The sequence below is a fragment of the Chelonoidis abingdonii genome, chromosome 1 (assembly GCF_003597395.2).
Source record: "Chelonoidis abingdonii isolate Lonesome George chromosome 1, CheloAbing_2.0, whole genome shotgun sequence".
NCBI lineage: Eukaryota > Metazoa > Chordata > Testudines > Testudinidae > Chelonoidis > Chelonoidis abingdonii.
Window position 1 is genome coordinate 354,972,031 of NC_133769.1, and position 25,513 is coordinate 354,997,543.

Sequence of the window (25,513 nt, forward strand, 5' to 3'; positions counted from 1 at the left end):
TGTACACGCTAGGGGTTGTATGAGTATAACTATTCTGGTAAATCATTTCCGTGCCAACATATTTATATGGTACAAAACTGTGTATAGACCTGACCTAAGTGAGTTAGGAGTTGACTTGTTTTCTTAACAAAACTTGTGCTTCTAACTCATTGAGGCACTTCAGAAAATTCCACGTAGGGCCTAAAAGTTAGCCAAGTTGAATTTAGGACACACTGGGAAGCCTAGAGGTGCCTTTCTGATTTTTATAAGTGGGAAATGAATGAAGAGAGAAATGGTTTAATAAACTGAGAGAAGGCCTAGATTTTTAACTCCTCATGTCTTGCTCAGCCCATGTTATTTTTTCTGTATTTCTTGCTTGTTCCATCCTTGCTTATTCACACCCTTTGTTTAGTTTTAGTTCTGGTATTTAATCTCTTTGTTTTGTTTGTTTATGGCTTTGGCAGCTGGCTTGTCTTGTTTCAGTTTTGGGTCATTATCTCATACGATTAGTCTTGGAGTCTAACAAAGAGGATCAGACATAACTCTAGGGTATGCCTGAGCTGTTTAGCATTCATAAATGTAAATATGAAAAAGCTGCAAACAAGTTTATCTTGAAGTTTCCTGAGAAGATAAGTTTGAATGTTGGATGACTTCAGGGAACTGGCAAAGGGAGTCATGTGACCGGGTGAAATATATCCTAGGTTTTGAAGGACCACAGGGATCTCTGGTCCAGAACCAGTGTTAAGGAAGTTTTTACTGATCTGGAAAGAACTTGCATTGGTTCACCAAAGTTTTCTAGCTTGGGCAAGTCATGAAGCTTGAAACATTTTAACAGTAGTGTCACACATTTAATTTTAAGAGGGATGTCAGTTTTTCTTGGTACCGTTGCTGTTTGTGATGGGGTCTGCTTACCCCGCACTAGCCCAGAAAGGGTTAAGCCCATATTTTTGGTAGTGGAAGTCCCACTCCCCATGCAGGACTGGGCATGCTCCAAATGCTCTAGCAGTATAAAGGGAGGAAGCCCAGCTTATTCTGGGCTGGAGGCTGCAGGGGAAGGACCTGTCTGGGAAGCTCCTGCGGAGGATTAGCCACAGCCCCTGACTGCTCTGGGAACCAGAGCCTCCCTGGGCCCGCTTCGACCCCTGCGGGGGGAGGAGCCACAGGAGGGAGACCGGCACCACAGTCCACAGAGCATCCGAAGTCTCATGGGAGACTTCAATGCAGGAGTGTGACAGAGCGGTACCTCTCATCTGGGAAACCTCAGCATGTTCCTCCCCACTCCTGCTTAGTCAGTGGCAAATTGCTCCTCCACTGTTAGGGCACTGGGTCGGGGCCTGGTGGAGTCAGGTGGGCCTGGGTCCCCTGCTGGGGCTGCCACACCCCTTGATAGGTGCCCCCTCATTGAACTCTGGCTGCTAGGCCATGCTGCCCCGATCCTAGGGGCCATCACCTGTGTTTTGGACTTAAGACCCAGAGCTGGTCATCTGGAAAGCCCGAGAGTGGACTCGTAGGCAGTGTGCTTCTGCCCTCTACCCCCTGTTGGTGTGATTTGGTTGGGGAGGGGCATAGACCACCACACATGGTGGAGAATGTGGGCATTGACCAGGACCTGCTGAAAGGGCCAAGAGAAGGAATCTAGGTGATGGGAGCCCCACTGCCATCCAAGATGGATACTGAGAAGCTTCTAAAGTGGATGCTGGAAAGTCAGCAAGAGCAGGTGGCCCAGCAACGGCAGCAACAGGCTCAGATAATGTAGCAGATGGCCAGCAGCAGCAGATGACCCAGCGTCAGGAACAACAGCAGCAACTCCTTCATGAGTTGGCTGCCCAGCAACAAGTACAACAAGAATGCCTGGTCCAGCAGGTGGAATCTCTATTATGCCCGCCAGGCGCCCTAGCCCCTGTATCCACAGAGACAGGATCCAGAGAGACTTTGATGGGGCTCGACAACGGGCCGTGGCCCAATGGGTGCAGGGCCACTGGTGGAGATGGTTGGACCCGGAAGGTTTGACTGGGCCCCAGGTGGCAGAGATAGTGGCGCTAGAACTATCTGGCGTCCGAGGGGGCCGAGGCACCAACCCAGGGATCTGGAAACATGAGCAGAAGGGATGGGCCAGGCAAGGGAAACCCACGGGGAGCGGAGGCTGGGAACCCCCGTCCATCGCCCACCCCACACTCACTAAGCTCCCCAGTCCCAAACCCAGGCACCAGGTCGCCCAAACTCTGATTCAAAGTGATCTGCACCCACAAGAGGGACCAAGCCCGCCTAAAGAAGGCCCCAGGCCCCTGGAAGCCCGAAATCGCTGCTGAGAGTGTGGCCAAGAGAGGCATTTTTGGCAGGAATGTCCATTCATGGACTTCAGCTATGAGCAAGTCTGGGTCACCGGCCAAAGAGCTCAGATAAGAAGCCTGGGAAAGTTCTTGGTCCTTGTACAGGTTGAAGAGACCCCCACAAAAGTCCTTGTGGACTCGGGTTGTAGCCAGACCCTCATACGGGAGGGGCTGGTCCCTGACCTTCAGCCCTCTGGTGAACAGATGCATTTACAATGTGTCCATGGGGATATCCGTCCTTATCCCACAGCCTCGGGGAGGATTGAGATTTGCCACCGGGAGGAAGTCTCCATGTGGGCATGGTCCCCAGATTGGCCTACCCCATTGTGCTGGGGCGAGACTGGCTGGAATTCAGGGAGATCTTCTGGAAGTATCAACTGCCTGCCCCATGAGCAGAAGGGGTTAGGCCTCCATGGAAGGCACTACTTGGACACACAATGGAGGCAGACCCTGGGGATGGAACATCTATGGCTAAGAAGGCACCTGCCAACCCCCGCGCCACAATGTACCCATCCATGGAAGAGCTGGAATGGGATGTAGATTTTGTACAGTAGCAGAGAGAGGATCTGACCCTCAGTAGTGCCTGGGAGCAGGCCACTGCCCCAGGTTTGGGGTGGACACACCTTTGAGACTTCCACGGGGTCCCGATTTGAGATCTGGTGGGATCACCTATATTGGATGTGTAAGGGGTCCCCTGTCAGGCGAGGGGTCGCTCTTCGCCCTCCGGTGCGCCTGGGAACCAAGCCGCCTCACTATACAGCGAGCAGTTGGTCTATAAAGCCCAAGCCCTGACTCAGGGCGAGGCAACAAGCACGGGTACAGGGCTCAGACCCTCAGCCAGGGCTGAGCAGCAGTTCACGTAGGTTTAAAGGCCTCCTCAGGCCAGGGAGAGGGGGAGCCTGCCACCCCTGGAAGGGTGGTGGGGGGGACGCAGGGCCTCCCACTCCACTGCATCGCAGCCTGGGGCCCTAGCAGCGTCAGGCAGTTTGCTGCTGGGTCAGTGGGGATCCTGGCCGCAACACACTAACATTGGTTCTGGCAGTGCTGCAGCCAGACTGGGGTCGACTGCCCCTGGGCTACTTCCACTCTCCCCCTTCTCGAGTACCTGAGTCATCGTGGTGTCGGCAGAGGGGTCAACCACCATTGGCTCCTCCGGGTAAGTGTCCATGGGTGGGCTCAGCGGCTCGACTGCTCCTCCGGGTAGCGGGAGCGGGGCAGGCTCGGCCAGTCCTCTGGGTAGTGGGAGCGGGGCAGGCTCGGCCAGTCCTCCTCCGGGTAGCAAGCGAGGGGGAGGCTGGGTTGGCCGCTGCGTTCTGTGGCCTCCCCAGCGGGAGTTCGGTCATGGTCGTCTGGCCTGGCTGATGGCTGGGGCCTTACTGAGCTCGGAGGGCCCGCCTTTGTACGTCCGGGTTGGTGCTCCGTAGCTCCGCCCAATCCGGCCTCTGGCTGGGCTCTTGGTCCTCTGGGCTGTCTGGGAACCAGGCCGCCTCACCACAGGGTGGTAGAGGAACCACAAACACCTGAGCCACTCCATCATCTGTTGGTCCCCCTGTAGGTTGCAACAAAGCCTCCTACAGTTAGCCCATGCAAACCCCCGGGCAGGACACCTGAGGCGGGAAAAGACTCTCCAGAGGGTGGCCTGCCATTTTTTTTTTTTTTTTGGCCTGGCATTCACCAAGAGGTACAAAGCTATTGTGTATCTTGCCAGGAATGTCAGCGGACCAGGCTGAAAAGTGTACCCCGGGCACCCCTGATACTCCTGCCAGTGGTCAGCATACCCTTGAACGCATCGGGATGGACCTGATTGGCCCCCCAGAAAGAAGAAAGACAGAGAATCAATTTATTCTAGTGATCGTAGACTACACGACACGTTATCCTGAAGCTGTCCCCCTTCGAGCATCCATGGCGCCTTTGATTGCCGCTGAACCCATGAAAGTCTTTGCTAGGGTCGGGATACCCCCGGAGATCCTGACTGACCAGGGCACGAATGTATCTTCTAAACTGATAGCAGAGCTGTGCCTCCTCCTGAATATATAGACACTCCAGATGTCAGTCTACCACCTACAAACGGATGGTCTAGTGGAGCGCTTTAATGGTATCCTGAAGTGCATGTTGTGGAAATTCGTGGAGGAGAACCCCCGCCATTGGGATACACTATTGCCAGCCCTGCTGTTCGCTATAAGGGAGGTACCCCAAACGTCAACCAAGTTCTCCCTCTTTGAACTCTTGTATGGCAGGCAACCCAGAGGGATCCTTGGCCTCCTGAGAGAAGACTGGAAGGCACAAGAGACATGGGTCCTCGGGACCACTCAGTATGTGCTACGCCTCCGAGAGCGGCTCTGGGTCCTAGGTACTTTCGCCCAAGAGAACCTGATGTGGGCCCAAAATACGCAAGAATGGCTCCATAACAGAGAACCAAGATGCAAAGTTTTGACGCGGGGAGATTGTATGTGGCTCTTGTTGCCCTCCATAGAGTCAAAGCTCCTGGCCAAATGACAGGGGCCTTATGAGGTGACCCAGCGGGTTGGACTAGTAGATTATGAAGTCTGGCTGCCAGGATGACGGAGGGAGACCTGTATGTGCCACATGAATCTTTTGAAGGCCAGGGAGGCCTTGTTCATTGCCCCATCAACCCTGGACCTAGAACTTGAGCTCCTAATGGGGGAACCCCCGGATCCAAGGCCAGCTATGCTTGGGGAAGGCCTCGCCCCTGCACAGCAGGAGCACATACAGCATCTCATAAGGGGCTTCTATGACGTTCTATCAACCTGCCTGGGATGAACCAACCTTATGAGCCATCACATTGCGACAATACCCGGTCAGAGAGTGAAGGATGACAACAGACTGCTGCCCTGAAAGATGTGGGCTGCAGTACGACAGAAACTGGATACAATATTTGAGATGGGGGTGGTCAAGGAATTGAAGAGTAAATGTGAAGCCCAATTGTTCTGGTCTCAACTTAATTCTGTATTGATTTCCGGAAGGTCAACGCTATCTCCTGGTTTGTTGCGCACACAATGCCCCATATAGAAGAACTCATAGAACAACTCGGGGGAGTGAGGTGTTTGTCAACCCTAGATTTAAACAAAGGGTACTGGCACACCCCCTAACACCAAACTCTTGGGGAGATGGGGGGGGGAAATGGCCTTTCTGATGCCATTTGGCCTCTTCCAGATTCAGGGTACATGGGGCTGCAGCTACTTTTCAGCAGCTGATGAATAAAATCTTGCTTCCTCATAATCAGTGTGCGGCAGCCTATATAGATGACATTGTAATCTTGCTGGGGTGTTCCGGGCTCTTAGGGAAGCCAGCCAACCCGGCGAAGTGCCATCTCGGCCAGGAAGAGGTGATATACCTTTGGTACGTAGTAGGGGGAGGGAAATTGCACCCCCTAATTAATAAGGTACAAGCACTTATGGATACACCCATGCCCAAGTTGAAGAAACGTAAGCCAATTTTTGGGACTGGCTGGGTACTATCGCCGTTTCATACCAGACGTCGTGACCATAGCCTCCCCCATTTTGGACCTGACAAAGAACTCTCAGTCGCGACAGGTGTGATGGTCTGACCGGTGCGATGAGGCCTTCAAGACTCTCTGAAACAGCGACTGACACAGGAATGTGTCCTACAAAACCCCGACTTCTCAAAGGAGTTCGTATTCCAAACAGACACCTCAGAGCTGGGCTTCGGGGCCGTACTCTCCCAGGAGCTGGAGGGGGAAAACCTCCATTACTGTACCTGAGTCGCAAATTATTTTCTTGGGAACAACACTACTCAACAATAGAGAAAAAGGCCCTGGCCGTGAAATGAGCTATTGATGCCTTACACAATTACCTGCTGGGGAACACCTTCAAATTAATCACAGACCATGCTCCTCGCAGGCGGATACACAGCATGAAGGACATGAACCCCTGGATTATGCTCTGGTACCTCTCACTCCAACCCCTACGACTTCTGCGTGTTTCATTGTCTGGGTAAGACCCACATCAATGCGGATTTTTTTTTTCCTAGATAGGGAGGGGAGAAAGAGGAGACAGACCACCCTTGGAGATTCTTCTTAAGTGGGAGGATGTGTCACTAGGTCAGCTTAGCCCAGACAGGGTTAAGCCCATATTATTGACAGCAGAAGTCCCGCCTTCCAGGCGGGACTGGGCATGCTCCAAATGCTCTAGCAGCATAAAGGGAGGGAGCCCAGCTCATTCTGGGCTGGAGGCTGCAGGGGAAGGACCTGTCTTGGAAGCTCCTGCAGAGGACCAGCCACAGCCCCTGACTGCTCTGGGAACCAGTGTCTCCCTGGGCCCGCTTCGATCCCTGTGACGGAGGAGCCCCAGGAGGTGACCAGCACCACAGAGCATCCGAAGCCTTGTGAGAGACCTCAATGCAGATACTGGTAGGAAGTGACCCAGGGAGGGTGACGGAGTGGTACCTTCCACCTGGGAAACCTCAGCGTTTGTGTGATGAGGGGGCGGTGTAGACCGATATACTGTTGTTTGTTACCAGGTGTGTAACACTTGCATAGTTCCACAAAACTTTAACATAAAAAAAAATGGTTTAAAGGGACAAGATTCTCTGCTGTTCCAAGTTCTCACGCTGTGAAGATGGGGATGGAAGGACATCATGGAGCTTGTTACACTGTTCTTGGCCCTTGTGCAGGGTAGAGTCAAGGGACCATCCACCAGACCTGAGCATAGTCACAGCAGATCTATTAGTGAGTTATTGGCAACTGATGCTGTTTGGCCCTGGCAAAGTGAGTTGTATATTAAATGAATCAATCCAATTCATTTTGACTGCTTGTGTATGTCACACAAATCACCATCCCATTAGTCACTAACTGTTGATGCCTGCTGTTCTGTAGGCTTGATAGAAAGGCCAAGGATTAACTAGATGCAGCAGCTGAACCGGCCTCTCAGCTACTTTGCTGTCGTGCCTACCAAAAACTCCACAGTGGTTGGGCAGCCCTTGTGCTGTGACCAGTGCCTGTCACGCAGACCAGTGTTGTCTCACTGTTAACTTGTTCTGCCCTTGTCTGTTGTATCTGTCTGTTGTCTCTTGTCTTATATTTGGGTTGTAAACTCTTTGAGGCTGGGACCATCTTTTTTGTTCTGTTTTTTCAACACCTTGCACAATGGGGCCCTGAGCAGTGGTTGGGGGGTTCCCAGGTGCTGCTGCAACACAAATGATAATCTCAGGACTGTTCCTTCCTGGTGGGGTGGAGGCATAGTGGCAGGCTGATGGGAAGAGGCTTGTGTTGCTCATACTGCATTTGTGTTTTGACTCAGCCCCTCCCCTGGGTCCACCCATCCAGGCCATATCCAAGCGTTGCTATTTCTACCTGCATAATGTTTCTAGTAGTCAAGCTCTTCCACCTGTCCAGATTCCCAAGATTCTTGTTCAACCCTTCATCTCATGCCCTGACTGCTGTAATCTCCTCCTCTGCTGGCCTTGATGCCAACCTTATTGTCTACTGAAAAACTAGGCGCAAGCGTCATCTTCCTGTCTCATTACTCTGACCACATCACCTTCCTCTTTGCATCCCTCCACTGGTTCCTCCTCCCACCCCACCAAATACAGTTTAAGGACGCGTAGAAGGTCTTTCCCTATTTAGCCAATGCTGTCTCTGCTTATTAGGCCGTCAGCCTTGCCTTCCCCTTGCTAATGAGGGCAGGCTTGGTTGTCAGCTTCCCTGTTGATTCCCACGCCGTCCCCTGTGCATAGAGAAACTCCTTGACAAAAATAATAAGCCTTCCACCTGTTTTTAAAACCCTCTTTTAAAATCTTTCCTCAGCCGTAGTGCCACCGAATTGCTACCTCCTGGCATTACTTAGGCAGGAGGTGAGCTAAGATTTTGGCTTTATGCCAAACCCTATTCATTTTATTGTTAGTTCATTTTCCTATTTACTAACCCCCCCACCACCACATTCCCCAATTTTTTTTCCATTTCATCCACTTGTTACATCCTGCCAGATGCAGATTGTGCACTCCCTGGGGCAGGGATGTCTCCTGTGCCATCGGCCTGCACAGTACCTAGCACAGTGGGGCCCAGTTATCAGAATATGAATATTAACGTGTTCTCTTTCAAAAGAGAAAACTAGTGGCTTAGCCCAAACCTGATGCATTGGGAGCAAAACGTTTAATGAAACCTAGGGCCTGTCTCTCCGAGGCTTACGTAGTAGTGTGTGTAAGGCTCCTTACGGAAACTGAGCAAGACAGACCCGTAAACCAACATCTGTAATTCAGTACAATTGGCAGCCTGAACACTGAGGATCCCACAGAATGGAGTTAAAGTCCACACTCAGTCATCTTTTTACAACAGATTTTTTTTTTTTGCCAGGCAGGATGGCAAAGGTTGAATTGGCTCTGCAGGCTTGTGGTCAGGGTTGTGGGCATGCGAAATGCCTCTGTGTAAGGAAGGTAGGAGCCCTCTCACCATTGTAAGTGCAATTCCTTTATCTTATCAGCAGTGCAAACTCTGTAATGACCTTTGTCCTGAGTATTTGGAGGAGTAAAGTTCACCAGTAACTAAACGGTTGTTGCAAAGGAATCTGAAAACCGCATTGATTTGTTAGTGGTGCCCTGCAGGAATATCACATGCTGACTCCTGAGAGTAAAGCGACAATGCAGAGCTAGCACTCTTACCAGCTGCTTGAACCTCAGCTGATGCTTCTCTTTATATTTCTCTTTCCCTTGCAGCTGTGTAAATGAGTATGGAAGATTATGATTTTCTGTTCAAAATTGTTTTAATTGGCAACGCTGGCGTGGGGAAAACCTGCTTAGTCCGACGCTTCACTCAGGTAGGATGTTTCTTCTCTTAATGGGGAAAATGCTTCGATGCGTATTAGGGTGGTTTTTGGTTTGTGTGCTTAAATCCATTTGAATGAGTAGCTGTCTCTAAAATAACTTGGAACTGAGGTGCACGCCCACAACGCAGATCAGCTAAAGCACTTTGTTGTGATACCAACATCCCCAGAACAAGTCCTGGTGCTGTAAGTGTACCTGCAAGGGGTTATGTCCTCCAAAACTAGCCCCCTTGTTGGCAGATCTAGCTGAGAGAAAAACGAGGAGACTATAGATGGGCATGATTTGGGTCACCGAGACTGAAGTACCCTCTTGCTGCATCTCATCGCTCTTTGACCTGAACCCTTCAGAGGGCTGGGAAGCTTTCAAACTGCTTTTTGGATAGAGAAATTCAGTGTCTGGGGTCGTCAGTGCAAGCACCTTCCTTCACACTCCCTTTAAAAAGTAAGCTTTGCAAGCGTTGTAAAGGCTATTTAATGGTGACTTAAAAAAGGGGGATGGGGAGATGAGACCATATGTTGCTCAGCAAACCTCTCAACCCCCTGCTTTTGTTGTCTTCTGTGACCCCTGCAGCTAAATCCTTAAAATAGAAATGGGAGTTGGGTAAGTCCCTGCTTGCCTTGCAGAAATTTAAAAAATCACAAGTGTTGGGGCTGATTTCCTTTTCCATGCAATGATACTGGGGAAAAGGAGGGGCAGGATTTCTGTAACCAAGGTTAAGGGGAAGTTTGCATGATATTGTATGTAACACAAGCTATGGTTTTTGGGCAAGTTTCACTTTAAAGTCTCAGCACTTTTTCCCTGTGATTGGTTTTAAAAATAAGTCTCTGGAAATCTTAAACTCGCTCTTTTCCTCCCTCTCCAGCTGCAAGCAAATAGCTGGCAGCACTAGGGCTAAACTGTAAAATCTGTAGCCAATTCTGCTGCTTTCCAAGCTTTGGCTTGCTGCTGGTGGTAGCAGAGGCTAGAAATCAATGTGGCTTTGTGTAGGTCTACAGGCCTAGAAACCAGTAATTGAAAAGCTATTATTGTTTTATTTATTATTTATATAATAGTACCACGAAACATAAGTTGAAATCTTTTGATGTTGCTACTGTCAGGATAGCCGCTGTCTGTTCGTTCACTCACACAAACCTTTGTACAAGAATGTGAGAGTATCGCTTGGAAAGTGGCTTTCACAGAGTTGCAAGACAGTGCTGGGGAAATGGAAAGCGGTGATGACAAAATGTTCTCTTCTGATGAATGCTCCTGAAGCTTTTGCCACCACTCGTTCCTAGGAACTGAGAAATTGACATGGTGAATCAGCTAAATGGCCAATCTAGTCCAGTCCCCCGTCTCTGACATCAGTCAATACCAGATGCCTCAGAGGAGGGTGTAAACGTCTATAGTTCTTTTTTCTTTTCTTCCTCCTGTTTCTCAATTCCCTTTTTCTCTATTTTGCCCTCCCCCTCCCTCCCTCACAAGTCAAGTTGTCACGTTCCTTACTCTATGGAAAACAACTGGAGTTGAACCGGAGAGACCTTTGTACAGCAAGAAACATAATCAGTTGTTCTTTTGTCCCAAGTAATGTAAGAGTTGATTTTGCTGCCACTCCATCCATTGGATTCCCAGTGCATTCAGTTGGAGATTTGTGTATGGAGTGGGGGGAGAGTCCAGTCCTCCATTAGTTAGGGCGTCAGAACAACTGATTGCATCTCCTGTGGCACAGAGGTCTCTCTGAATTCCTAGATCATAGATTCTCAGGCCAGTCTGACCTCCTGTATAGCATGGGCCATACAGCTCCCCCAAAATCATTCCTTCAGCGTATCTTTAAAAAAAAACCTATCCAGCCATGATTTAAAAACTGCCAATGATGGAGAATCCACCACAACCCTTGATGATATTGTTCTAATGCTAATTACCCTCATTGTTAAAAAGTTGCACAATATTTTCAGTTTGAATTTGTCTAGCTTCAACTTCCAGGCATTGGATTGTGTTAGTCCGTTCTCTGCTAGGCTGAAGAGCCCATTATTAAATATTTATCCTCTATGTAGGTACTTACAGACTGTGATCAAATCACTCTGAGTTGTTTCCCCATATATTGATACTCCTTTCTGATGGAAAAGAACTGTTTGGGGAGAGGGAAATAGAATTAAAGACGAAGAAGGATGGGACAAAAACCTGGTGGGGATTCATCAGCAGGTGAAATCTTCTTTCTTATCTTACTGCAGAATCTGCTTTAACCAAACTGCTTTCTTTGTAGGGGCTTTTCCCACCAGGTCAAGGAGCCACTATCGGAGTTGACTTTATGATTAAGACTGTGGAGATAAAAGGTGAAAAAGTGAAGGTAGGAAACCACCAACTTGCTTCGTTGTGTTCAGGAGCGCATTTACCATGAAACACACTGTGCGGTGGCACAGGGCCCCCAACGACAGACAGGAGGGCCCCCAAAATGCAGGACAAATATCATCTGACAACCGGTGGCACAGCAGGGCTCAGGCAAGCAGGCTGCCTGAATGCCATGGACAGTGGTCCCACACTGCTCCTGGAGGCGTCTGGCTGCTGGCACATCTCTGTGCGCCCTTGGTGGTGGGGAGGTGGCTCCACATGCTGCTCCCACTCTGAGCAGCACACGGAGACCTGCTGCTGCTCCCCCCCACCCACCCCAAGGGGCGCGCAGAGACGTACCAGCAGCAGGGCTAAGGTGGCTTCCTGCACTCTCTGGCTTCAGGCACCCGCATTTGCGGGAGCGGCATGGCACAGAGGAAGCAGCTGGCACGTCCCTGCAGCCCGTGGTGGGGGGTGTCTCCACACACTGCCCCTGCCCTGAGCGCCGACTCCACAGCTCCCATTGGCCAGGAACTGCAGCCAGTGGGAGCTGTGGGGGCAGCACCTGCGGGCAGTGGTGCGCAGAGATCCCCGGCCCTCCCCGCCTAGGAGCTGGTGTCAGAGGGGTGCGTATGCTGGTCGCTTTGGGAACTGCGCTGCCCGAAGTAAGCCCTGCCCCTCTGCCACACCCCCCGCCCTGCACCCCAACCTCCTGCCCCAGACCAGAGCCCACACCCCAGACCCCCTCCCACACCCCAACTCCCTGTCCCAGCTCAGAGCCTGCATTCCTCACCTCCTCCCAGAGTCTGACCGCCGCAACCCTTCCTGCACCCTAACCCCCTACCCCAATCAAAGTACCTCACTTTATTTTCATTTACTTCCTATTACTTATAGGAGGAGGATGAAGGAAAAAAAGAATGAAAAATGGGGTGGAGGAGATAAGAGAGAGTGTTCTTTTTCTTGGCTGGGTGCTGAGGGGGGGGTCCCCCCCAAAATGAAGCTGTGCACAGGGCCCCGCTAACTCTAAATCCACCACTGATTGTGTTACTGTCTGTGTTAAGATGAACCCAGTGTTCATTTCTCTCTTCATAATCTGTGGTGGAAGCAATTGTTTGAAGTTCTGTGATGGCATATAGGAGAGAGCTCGTGCGTGTAGCCTTATTGCCTGGAAAAGTCTGGACCCTTGAGTCCGATTCCTGCCTCTGACTTGTTGAGACCTTGGGTATATCATTTTGGTGCTGTGCCTCTGTTCATCTGTGAGGATGATAATAGTGCACCTTTGAAGAAGGGTGTTGCAAAACTCAATCCATATTTGCACAGCGCTTGCGTATTAGGGTTTATGGAAATGCAAAGAATTATTTCAGTTCAACCTCCTGTTAATTCAGATGTGGTATGCACCCCCCCACCAGCTGTAGTCATTGCAGTGCTGCCCCTGCAGAGCTCCTGAGGTTGACAGGTGTGGACCTGCAGGCTTATGGAGTTCTACAGGACTGAAGGGCCCTAGAAATACCTCCAATTCTGGTTGAGCTAGCCAGCCTGGGAGAAACTGGGTGACTCTAGTGTGGCAAAGTAGAGGGAAGCGTGATGATCCGTGCCTCCAATGTTGTGAAGGTTTCAGGTGACCCCTGAAGTTTTCCTAGAGTTCAGTTCCCTGCTATATTAGTACGAGCTCAGACAGAAATGAAAAAATAGTTGATTTCTCTTCTCTCCCTTCTGGTAGTCTAGTGGGTACTCAGATGAGAGAGTCAAGGTGGTGCAAATTACTGGCTGTGTGGATTAAACACACAAAGCAACGTTTTCAAATGCGGGTGCCTGAAGTCAGGTACCTAAATCTATTTAGATGATGAAAAGTGGCCAGATTTTTTAATATTCTGATATTCTGAGAACCTGCAGCTCCCATGGGGTCCTCAGCTTGTCTGAGAAAATCAGGCTATAGTTTGCTTAAATAGGGATTGACACCTAATGATTGATGTATTTTTAATTATAGGAGTGTCTAGAGTCCCCAGCCCCATTGTGCTAGGGCTTGTACAAATCTGCAGTAAGAGACAGTCTCTGCCGTAGGAGCTTACAGTCTCTCCAGATGATACTACTTCCTTTCTTTCACCCTTCATCTTGATTTTATAAACTGGAAACGGAATTGCAAAAAGACTGAATGACTTTTCCCAAGGTCACACAGTCAGTCTGTGGCAGAGCTGGGATTTGAGCCCGGATCTCTGAAGTCTGATGCAGTCCATCAACCACAAGACCATCCTTCCTTCCTTAATATAAAAAGTTTTTGCCTTGATGTCCCGTCTGCTCTGTAGAGGGATTACAGTTCTCATGGCGCTTTTTAGAAAGAAGGGCATTTCCACCCATTTTCCCATTACCTGCCTGTCATGAGGAGGTGTGTTCATGCCTACCCTCAAACTGAGTGGCTGCAGGCCAGTGGTGGTCTGCGTGTATAATTTGTGATTTAGGTTCTTTATAGAGGTGCTGTATAAATGTACATTCATCCTCTTAGAGAGAGACGGAAGCCATGAGTGGGGCCGATAGACTCTCTTTCTTCATAGAAGGTGAAGGAAAAAATGGAAATCCACAGGCATGTTGATCAGAAAAATCAATTGATATACTTGGGGAAGGAGCACCAGGCAGCTCTTACTCATGTAGCTTGTACTTCTGTGTCAATAAGCTCAGCACTCACTGACCTTGGCTGCATTAGAAGGGACATAAACTTTTTGGCAAGATAACGTATGGGAAGGAGTTGTTTGCAGACCTCACAGAAAGAGGGGTTTTCTTTCCACTTTATTTTCCCAAAGACAATTCCAGGCCAAGATTTTCTTAAAGTGGGAGTCTGATGTTAGGCTGCTCATGCAATATTTAGGCATATAAATAAATGGCCTGGTTAGAATGGAAATGCTGGCTGCTTAGCTCTCTTGAAAATCATACTACTTACGGATGTAGGACAGGGGTGGGCAAACTTTTTGGGCCGAGGGTCATATCTGAGTGGGGAAATTGTATGCAGAGCCAGGGCAAGGGCTTGGGGTGTGGGAGGGGGTGTGGTGTGCACGAAAGGGCTCAGGGCATGGGAGTGGGACAGAGGAGAGGTGCGGGTGTCTCGGGGGGGGGGCTCAAGGAAGGGGGTTGGGTGTAAAGTGCAGGAGGGGCTCAGGTCAGGGGTTCAGGAAAGGTGCGGAATGTGGGAGGGGGGCTCAGGTCAGGGGGTTGGGGTGCAGAGGGTGTGGGGTGTGGCAGGGGACTCAGGGCAGGGGGTTGGGATGCAGGAGGGGTGGCAGGTACACAGGGGGTCAAGGCAGGGGATTGGGGTGCAGGGAGGGGTGAAGGGTGCAGCAGGGAGTTTAGGGCAGGGGGCTGTGGTGCAGGAGGGGTGCGGGGTGTACAAGGGGACTCAGGGCAGGGGGTTGGGGTGCAGTAGGGTTGTGAGGTGTACGAGGGGGTTCAGGGCAGGGAATTGGGCTGCAGGGTGCACCAGGGAGCTCAGGGCAGGGGGTTGGGGTGCACAAGGGGTGCAAGGTGCAGGCAGGGGACTCAGGGCAGGGGGTTGGGGTGCAGGGTGCAGCAGGGAGTTCAGGGCAGGGGGCTGCGGTGCAGGAGGGGTGTGGGGTGTACGAGGGGGCTCAGAGCAGGGGGTTGGGGTAGAAGGTGCAGGCAAGGGACTCAAGGCAGGGGGTTGGGGTGCACGGGGTGCAGGGTGCAGCAGGGAGTTCAGGGCAGGGGGCTGGGGTGCAGGAGAGGTGCAGGGTATATGAAGGGGCTTAGGGCAGGGGGTTGGGGTGCTGAAGGGGTGCGAGGTGCAGGCAGGGGGCTTAGGGCAGGGAATTGGGGGATGGGGTGCAGGAGGGGTTTGGGCTCCGGCGTTCAGGCTCCTAAAGCAGCTCTGGGTGGTAGCCGCATGCACCAGGGCCAGGGCAGGCTCCCTCCTCCCTGCATGCCTGCCCTTGCCCCGCGCACTGAGCCCAGGGAAGCACTGCGGCCGTGGGGGATAAGGGGGGCGGGGGGTTCCTCATGCTCTGCCCTTGCCATGCCTCCAGGTACCTCCCCTGAAACTCCCATTGTCCGTGGTTCCCTGTTCCCGGGCAATGGGAGCTGCGGGGGGTGGTGCCTGGAGGCGAAGGCAACGCATGGAGCCCTCTGCCCCCCCCCCCACCCAGGGGCCACAGGGATGTGGTGCTGGCCGCTTCTGAGAGTGGCGCGGGGCCCACGGCGCCCCAGGGGGCAATCCTGTGGGCAGGATCCAAAGCCCTACAGGGCTGGATCTGGCCCGCAGGTCGTAGTTTGCCCACCCTTGATGTAGGAGCCTAGTTTTAGGCAACAGTTTTTGAAAATCTTGGACCCATTCTTCTCTTACTTGGGAGTTTCCTGTTTCTCTTTCCAACTTCTTTTTATACTGGAAAGTCACCCTGAAGGTTGTCAGTGAGGTGCTGGTGCAAACCTGTATCTTGTGGAGGTTCTTTAGTAAATACTAAGCAGCTGATGGTAGCAAAATATGATCTGAGCACAGGCTTGAGAAGCAGCAATCACCAGGGTGCTAATTCTGGCTCTGGTGACACCCCCATTTTGTGGCCTTGATCAAGTGCCTATCCCTTTCTGTCTCCATTTTTCCATCTGTAAATAGGGATGATACTTACTTACCATAACAAGTGTGTTACCACAAGGGTTAACTCAATGTTGTGCACAGTGCTTTGAAGCCGGGGAGGGAGCAGCAGGAGAGAAAGCATTAGGTACTAAGGTCTTGCCTGCATTAGGGGGTTTTGCACCCTGGATTGGGTGACACTGACACAATCCTTGCTTTATACTAGTTTGGCACACTGGTGCAAATATCCTTAATGTAGACCAGCCCTAAGCAGTAGTATGCCACCATTGTACAGTGTAGACAACTTGTAGGCCAAGAATCTGTACAACGCAGACACAGCCCAGCCTATCTGAAACACTTGAATTAGTGTGTGTGTGTGTGAGAGAGATTAGATAGCTAGCTAGATCTCTCTCTCTCTCTCTCTTACACACACACACACACACACACACACAGAGTCAACCTTTATTTCAAGCAGCCTACAATTAGATAGAGTTGTATTATGTTTAGCAGCGCTATTGACAGGTGACATTTAGGAGCGAAGAATTCTCATGTTCATTCTCTATATGGTCCTGATTCAAAGATGCTGAGCCAGATTTTTCTCTCACACTGGTGTAAATCAAGAACAACTACATTTAAGTCAGTCATTGGAGTTAAACTAGTGTGAAACTTGTGTCAGTGAAAGGGAAAACTGGCCCTGCAGATTTAACTGCCAGTCACTACTTGGGGTCTGAAAGTCAAGCTGTGTTATTTCTGCCTCTTGCATCAGCATTGGTAGTAAGAGATCCTGCAAGCGGAACTTAACTGATTTTTCTTTGTGTGAGGCAGAATAGAATCCACCTTACTCTCCCACAGCTGTATTTGATCAACAGTGCTAACGGGAGGAAATACTTGTATATTAGCAAGAAAAGCAGGTGTGACTCAGGCGCGCAAAGTAGAGATATAAAAATGACATGTCACTCAAACTAGGGACTTCTCTGCCTATAAGCTCATTGCAAAGCTCCCAGGTTGTGACTCCACCCACCTCCTTGCACCACTGTTAAGAGCTAAGTTGAGAGAACAGAACTATTTATAGGGCAGTTCTTGGTATTCAAGATTGCTTGGGTCAATGTCTTTAGAGCTTTTAGGATTGCATTCCAAACTCTGTACAGACAGACTTGCTAACTTGAGACTTCTTTAGAAATCATCTCAGTTTTGAAGAATAGTGAAGAAAGCTCAGGGAGAGACTTCCATGTGAAAAGCAAGACAAGGGCGTTCTGAATCGCATCATATCCTTTTATGTGATACAGCGTATGAAACTCTCTGCGATCCAAGGCTAGTTTTTTGGACTTCCTGATCTTTTCTGACAAAATCAAAATTAAAAAAGACTCAAGCCACACCTATTCTATAGAGATCTGATTTAATGCCTAAAAGGTTACAAAAATAAATTCAAGATAAGTGGATAGCAGCTAAAGGGGTAATCAGGCATAACCCCAATTCTGCAATCATTTAAGAATGTGCTTAACTTTACACACAGGGGTGGTCTCATTGAACTCAACAGAATTATTCCTATCTATGAATTTAGAGATTGAGGCTTGTAGCAGAGGCACTGACTTCTCCAGTTCCAGGGGGTGCTCGACTCCTGCTCCACCCCAGATCCCACCCCCACCCCACTCCTTCCCCCAAGCTGTCATCCCTGCCCAGCCTCTTTCCTGCCTTTGCCCCTTCTTCCCCCTCCCCCTCTTTTTCCTAACCCTGCTCCCCCCCTCCAAGCATCTCCTGCTTGTCGCTCAACAGCTGATCACAGCAGGGAGGAGGTGCTGGGAGGGAGGAGCTGATTGGTGAGGCCTACCGGCAGATAGGGTTTGAGGGGGAAGGAGGAGCTGATCCACAGGGTTACCGGTGGATGCTGAGAACCCACAGAGTGCCTACAGCCTGTAGGATGCTTCCCCAAGAAATAACATCCAGATAACTTTGTGTTCTCATGTGTAAGTCAGGCAACATCCTTTGACTTCCCTAGGAAGACCATAAAATGGAAAAATATAGATGGTAAATTCACTTACTTTGGCAAAGATAAGCTGAACAGTGATAAAAACAGACACACACATTTTGGCTGAAAGCAGATTTTTATCAATGAACACAAATTCTAGTGCTTTTCTTCTAACTTAAATATCCAGCAAGTGGGTTGAATGACAGCTAAATCCAATCACAGGAGCTTCTGTCCTATTGTTCCCCAAAGCAGTTTCTTCCAATTTCAAAGTTCATCATGTTGGTGTGATAGAACATCCTCATCAAAAAGCCATTTTCAGTTCAGAGAGGTCATCCCTAGAATATCCTGCAGAAATACAAAATGTATACACATCAGTAAACCGTTATTAAAGTAACTGAAACATCAAACCTACAGAAACAAAAACAAATTATAAAGACCCTGATTTTTAAAGCAGATCCACCCTGATACCTGACTTGCACCTGCAAGGAACTGTGCTTACAATTTTACATCCCACTTTACTGCAGTTCTGAATACTTAGCTATCTAAACAGCATTTGCCAACAGACCAGGCAGTGTGATGCATGAGTGCTGGGAATTGGTAACACAATTAATTTTCTCTCCACAAAATCAAAGGCAGCTTTTCAAAGTCAGACCCTAAGGCCTGGAATCAGATAATGGGCTAAGTGAGGCTCTCATCTCTCAGAAGCTAATATAATATAGATTACCTGTAATGCTGTGATTGACACAATTTATCTTCCATGTTCCCCTTGAGCTAAAATCTTTTTAAGTTTTGTTCACTCTGTCGTGGATCTGCTGAGTACAGGAAAAATTCCCATTGACTTTAACTTTTCCACCAAAGATCACCAAAACGTTGATCTTTCTGATCAGATTTCAACCATTCAGATATGGTGATAGGCACTTTAAAAACCAAAGCCTGGAATAGAGAAGTGCCCCATTGAGTTAAAATATTGAAATTTGAGACATTATGAATCACCGACCACATTAAAACAAAATTGGCTTTTATTCTAGATCCCCAAAAGTTCATCAGTTTAACAACTGATAAAAATTATACATTTTTGTTTCATGAGGCAGTTTGTGTTTAGGCATGAGACCAATGATTTGGAGAAATTCTAAGGTCAACTGATACCTCTAGATTTACTTACTAGAATATAGTCAAGAAATGTGTTGCAGGCATAGGCAAATGTGCTGAAAAGGCAGATGTTGATGACCAAATTCCTCCAAAGGATATTTTGTAATCTCAATATATGCAGCAGAAAACAGCCCACTGTGTGCTCGTGGTGGCAAGCAACCAATGCACAGTACCCTGTACACCAGTGGCAGAAAGGAAATATGGCCACTAGCATTCTAGCATTACTATTATGAAGAGTGGCAGGAGATCATCCTTGTTTGTGTAGAGCAGACAGGACTTCCAGGTTTCTAGGCCTTTTCTCAGTAGAATATACTATAATCATGATTTTTACAGGGCCTCTACAACGTCTCTTCTTTCAGTAATAATGTAGCTTTGCTAACAAAGCCTTCCTACATTTCTGTTAAGCCCTAGGAAATTCCTGGTAGCTCTGGCTGCATCTGCCTTTCCACATGCACTTGTTTGGTTTTTTTGAGCTCTTTCTTGCCAATGGCCTCTTGCTACAGAGCTTCAGTTAAGAATTCAGAATCTTAAAAGCTTTGCCTAGAGTGGAGAGGTAACTTACTCCAGACTTCAGACTGGGTTGAACACTGGTTTAGGTGTAGGCTATAGTGATTGGTACCATTTTGATTAGACTGGCATTTCAGCAGATTTACTAAACCTCGGTGAAAATGGTTCTCTCATCTGAGCCACGTTTACATACTTTTCCCCCAATTTAATACCAGATTAGCTGAACCACGTTAGAACCATTTTGAAATTGTTGGTTAATTTTCCCAGTGTACACGTGGGCTGCAGTTTGGGTCCTTTTTGGTCATGGTCCATGTTTTAGTGTGGATTGAGGTCACTTATTATCTTGTGACTAATCTGAAATGCCATTGACCAGCCGACATGATTTTAGGAACCCAGTCCTGCAGTGAACGCTGTGTAGGCAGACCCGTGGTCGGACACAGAGCTCCCTACACGATCAGGGCCAATGTTATTTTAAAAGCCCTCTCTCCACCTCTACCCCGAGATGATGGTGTAAATGATAGTACTTTACACTTCTATTCTGTTACCTTTCAAGAGCTCAAAGAGCATCAACAACCCCTTTGATGTAGGTAAGTGGTTATATACCTTTCCTTGCAGCTCCGGACTGGGGACAGACAGTGGTGAGGTGACCTATGCAAGCCTATGCAGAGCACGAACCTTGAGATGCTTGGCTGAAAGTTCATACACAAGCCCACGCTGTTTATTCTTTCTTATGGTTTCTCTCCTTACCCTCCTCCCTCACTCTTCATTTGAAATGGGATAACTCCATTTGCAGCTGGGGGAGATGTTTTGTCTTTGTTTTTCAGCTGTTGTCATTGTCCGCAATGCAGGGGGCATTTGTTTTCCCCCTGTAATGCCAGCATTAGAATCCCAAGCCAGCATGGCTTACTGCTTCCACTGCTTGCTGAAATGCTCACAGTCACACAGGGTGACCAGACTGCAAGTGTGAAAATCGAGGTGGTGGTGGGGGGTAATAGGAGCCTATATAAGAAAAAGACCCCAAAATCGGGACTGTCCCTATAAAATCAGGACATCTGGTCACCCTACAGTCACATGAAAGCTTCCAGACCTGCTGCTTCCAAGGGAAATCAGCTGGAATGCCAGCTGACGGAGTGCCTTGAATTTAAATCTTTAGATGCAGGAACAGAAACAAAAATGGGGGGTAGAGTGGAAGAAGGAGCCAAAGGGATTAAAAGTTACCTGATTTCCCATCATTTAGGTGCTGCCCTGTTGCGAAGTAACGGATGGTTTAATGCTTTTTTAAATATATATATATATTTTTTTTTTTCTCCTCCCCTTTCTCTCCTTCCTGTTGTGCCAAAAGCTGCAGATCTGGGACACGGCAGGGCAGGAGAGATTCCGGTCCATTACGCAGAGTTATTATCGCAGCGCTAATGCATTAATATTGACCTATGACATAACCTGTGAAGAATCCTTCCGATGCCTTCCCGAATGGCTGAGAGAAATAGAACAGTACGCCAGCAATAAGGTCATAACTGTGCTAGTGGGTAAGTGAGGACTGTGCTTTTTATAAAAGCTCATTTCGCCAGGAGAGAATAATCAGCCATGTCCATTTGGAGTTTGACTAGGGTCATTGGCAGATAGAGGTATTAGCAATGGAAAATACTGCATTTGTTTTATCTCATAGTGCCAGGATCTCCTCCAGGTATACTGGACTGGACACCTCTTGATGCCAGTAGGTTCTTTACCTATATCTCTGTAGAATCTTACTGTAAAGCCATTCACCTGAGTGGCACTGCCAAGACAACTTCTGTAGCTGAATGACCCCTCCAATACGTAAAGCCAATGCACCAGTAATACAACTCAGAATAGCAACTGCTGCTTCTCAAAGTGTTGGCCATCTTAAGCCATATAAGGTTGTTCATCATGGAGGGGGGTGTTTAGGTAGAAAGCCCAAACAAGCCAGGAATCATTTAACGATTGTTTCACTTTCCCTTCCACTGTATTTGGTTATTTAGCCCCATGGCTTTGACTGTGCAGCCGCAGTTTAGAAAGAGTAAATGGAGCTTTACACTTCTAGGTTTCCAGTTCATATCTAGATACGGCTGGTAGTGGCTGAAAGTTGTTATGCTTTGATGGCCTTAGTCCTGTTGCAGTGGCAGGTGTTGGCATCACAAAAAACTACCATTCCAATTGGCATTCTCAGCAGACAGGTAAAGACTCAGTGGGCATATGGAGCCTGGAGTGTCTTCCTCCTCTCCCTCATTACTGAGGCATAGTGCAGGGCAGTGAAGAAGAGCATGTGCCGCTGTCTGTACCATCCCTGTCATGTGAATAAACAGAAGGCTCTGTCTCCAGGGCCATGAGGTTACACCTTTCACTGGTACTAAATCAGAATTTCACATGAATTTTTAGAGAATTGAAAAAATATATAAATGAAGAAAATGCCATGTTGAGTAACGTGCCTTTGCTTGAGATGAAGCAAATCCAGCCATCAGACAAAAGTTTGCTACCAGAAATGTGCACCAATGTATACCCAGTGATGAGGCCCATTACCATTTTGCAATGCTACACTTTGTTTTCCAAATCCAGTAGTCAAAACATCACTTTTCTGGGACTTGGTCCAGGGACTAGGTCTCAGCATAGCTGAAGAATGATGGAAACGGTTAGTCAACTGGTGGGTTGAATGGTTATTCAATAGCAAGATTCTCTCTCTCTCTCTCAAATAGCTTAACATTTAAAGAGTAGATTAATCTGGTGTATTTAGTCTTTATTTGGATTTAAAAACAATTAAAAAGACCCTTATCCCAGACTCTGGGTGCCCTAATGCACACTAACAGTGCAAGCTAAAATGCATGGAGGTTCCGTGACAAGAAACCATTCACACTGTAGATTAAAGGTACAGTATATTTTATAAATAGTTTATAAAACGTTAATAAACAATAATGTGTTAATAAATTGCTAGAATCCAATAGGTTGATTATAACCATCTGTAGCACCTTCTACTGACGTGCTTATAACCACTGGTAACTTGGTAAGATGCTTATATACCATAGTAATCACTTATTAACTCTCTGTAAATGTAACCTCATATAAAGTGTATCCATGAACCATTACACTGTAAAGGAGAGGTTGCTGGATGGAAATGATGGCAGTGGAAAGGGATCCTTTCCTCAACTCCCACCTCTTCCCAAACCAAGTGCAGTTAATATCAGATTAATCATTAGTTGGTTTATTCCCTACACAAATGTTGATCTGTTCTGCCATAAGCTAAAAATGAAATCTCCCTGAGTTCTAGTTCTAACCTCACCTAGTTCTAACAGCTTTCCAGCACCCATTCATTCCCCATGTTCAGTAACCATATAATGAACAAAAATCTGTAATTAAAACTGGAGAGCAGGTCTCTTTTTAAAGCTCATAATTATATGAAAAAAGTATTGCATTTGGCGCCCCCACATACAATAATTGACATTTTAAGTGCTCCTTGGAGCAAGAACCAGTGATTGTTCAGTAGACATTAAAAGGGAAATCCTTTAATGCCAATTGATATTAAACAGAGGCATTAGCACTAAATTAATGCTAAATGGCTTGTGTGTTCTTGGGGAAGGTTCCATGAAACGAGCTAGTAGACAGCCAAGTCTTTTTAATATCGGAGACTCCACTCTTTGGGGGACAGAAGAGGGAGCATTTAGTTTTGTAGCTTTATAAGATGAACAGTTTGTTTAAAATAAAGAACCTAACGTGAGACACATGGTGACAAATGGTGCCTTTCTTCCAGATCAATTTCTGTTGGTTTTGTCTTACAAGTCAAATTAATTCCCTTTCTTAAAATATTGTATTAATGCAGGTAATAAGATTGATTTAGCTGAGAAAAGAGAAGTCTCCAAACAAAGAGCTGAAGAATTTTCAGAGGCCCAAAACATGTACTATCTGGAAACTTCTGCTAAAGAATCCGATAACGTGGAAAAACTCTTTCTGGACTTAGCTTGCCGGCTGATCAGTGAGGCAAGACAGAATACACTTGTGAACAATGTGGCTTCCCCGTTACCAGGAGAGGGGAAAAGTATCAGCTATTTGCCTTGCTGCAATTTCAATTAAGGGCTAGCCCAAGATTCACCCCAAATGGACCAAGAGGTTTTTTGCTGAGATTTATCTCAGTGAAGGCAATTCCTGCCACTTTGACCCATCTGACTCGCACCTAAGTCAGGTTCCTGATCTTAAAGCATGGCAGGCTGGCCGCTCCACCTGCAGGTCAACATAGCAGAATATAATATGGTTTAATCTTTTTTGCAGTCTCTGGAGTTGGTTAGGAAAAATAGTTTGCACAAGGCGCTCATTCAAATCCAGAGCATGGGCTGCTACATCACTTTCTGTTGCAGATCAGAACAGCCTCCCTGGATGACATGGAAGAATGCAGGATCTCTTTTGCAGCACACGTTTGGTCTTTTTAAAGAAAGATGAACTTGAAGCCTTGGACTATACAGAACTGGCATTCTTCCAGGCTGCCAGCCAAATTAATGCTTAGGATGTGTATATGCCCACAGCATCCTGATGCAGGACACAATTGTATGTTTTGAATTAGTGTTATATCTCTCATCCACAGGCACTTTCATGAACTTGGAATTAAAAATATATATATCAACATTTCCAAACAAACAGTTTGGAAAAAGATATGGATATTGGCTTAGTCACTCCGTTTGGTGCTAGTACTCCAGCTGAATATTTCATAGACCAAACCTAGTTTTCTTACATTACTGTCCTCTGAATGTGTAACTTAGAGTAAGTAGTGAAAGTATGCTAATAAGCACTGTCCATAAAATATCTTTACCTCTTTTTCTCAGCCTGAACATAGTGGATAAGGACTGTGCTTCCTTGATGTCAATTGTGGGGGTGAAAAGACTTTTTTTCTTGAGTCAAAAAAGCTCTTTAAACAGTAATTTCCTAACTTAATGAACTAGTTTTGAGAATACTGATTGATGGAGTTGTAAACAGATCAGATCTGACCAAAATATTGTGCTTGCACTGATTATGTATAAGGGTTGAAAGGCAGAGCACAGTTTAGATGGCAGCCCAGTGTGTTTGAGTAATGAAAGCTTGTAGTTACCGGTCTTGCTTGAGAAGCAAGCATACAATTTTGTATGTTTTTTTTAAGCTTAAGTGAAAATGGCAGCAAGTGGTGGTATTAATCATTTTGTGTCTTACTCATCCAGTGATCATCTTATGAAACTGTACCTTGGAGAAGCAATTCAAGGTACCAGTTTGGCATCGACTCTGTATTATAGTAGCTTTTGGATTCATGACCATAGATCCATTTAATTTTCTTATTACTTTGTACTCTAAGTCTCAGACTCCAATGTCTGTATAATTATTTGCCTCGGCAAGTTCTTTATATAAAAGCTCTAATGTGGAAGCACTTTGGTATTTGTTATATTACACCTCTAGTGCCATGTTCTAATAACACATTGGACTTTACACATTGATGTTAAAGCAAAATTGGAAAAGAGGTTGGACGCATACATAGCAAATCATTCTTAAATGTTTGGTATCAGTTTTATTGACCTGAATGAGGCTAAAACTCTCGGTAACTTTGTGGCTGTGATACATTGTAACTTAGCATTAATCAGCTCGATATCATGTATTATTTGCTGAAGATGTTGACTGGCCTTTTGTATTAACATGAAAAAGCTGCCAATAAGTAAATCTTGAAAATAAAAATGGCCTTTTAAAATGCTTTGTCACATTTTCCTAAAAAGATTTTTGGGCTCTGTCATACTGTGCCTTTGATTTTCGATGGGAAGTGTATGTGTTGTGGATCAAGATAGCCACTCTATAATGCATATTTTCCTGCCATCGCATGTCAGTTGTTTTCCCTTACAGTGTAATCAACAGGAAAATTTGTTTGACTCAGTGGTTTCTCTTGTGCTAGGTAAT

The 25,513-nt window shown here is 47.3% G+C and overlaps 1 protein-coding gene across 5 annotated transcripts in view; it reads left to right on the forward strand.

The window, feature by feature from the left end:
- Nucleotides 1-25,310, forward strand: part of RAB30 (RAB30, member RAS oncogene family) — a 67,093-nt gene extending 41,783 nt beyond the window's left edge. For 4 of the 5 annotated variants that reach the window (XM_075061783.1, XM_032789721.2, XM_032789722.2 and 1 more), the window contains 4 exons: nucleotides 9,000-9,100; nucleotides 11,347-11,430; nucleotides 20,946-21,129; nucleotides 23,430-25,310. In XM_075061783.1, the coding sequence (XP_074917884.1) occupies nucleotides 9,008-9,100; nucleotides 11,347-11,430; nucleotides 20,946-21,129; nucleotides 23,430-23,680 (612 nt within the window). In that variant the 5' untranslated portion in view covers nucleotides 9,000-9,007 and the 3' untranslated portion in view covers nucleotides 23,681-25,310. Of the gene's footprint in view, nucleotides 1-8,640; nucleotides 8,721-8,999; nucleotides 9,101-11,346; nucleotides 11,431-20,945; nucleotides 21,130-23,429 lie in introns of all 5 variants that reach the window. The other variant, XM_075061782.1, reaches the window with a different exon arrangement.
- The last annotated feature ends 203 nt before the right edge of the window (nucleotides 25,311-25,513 follow it).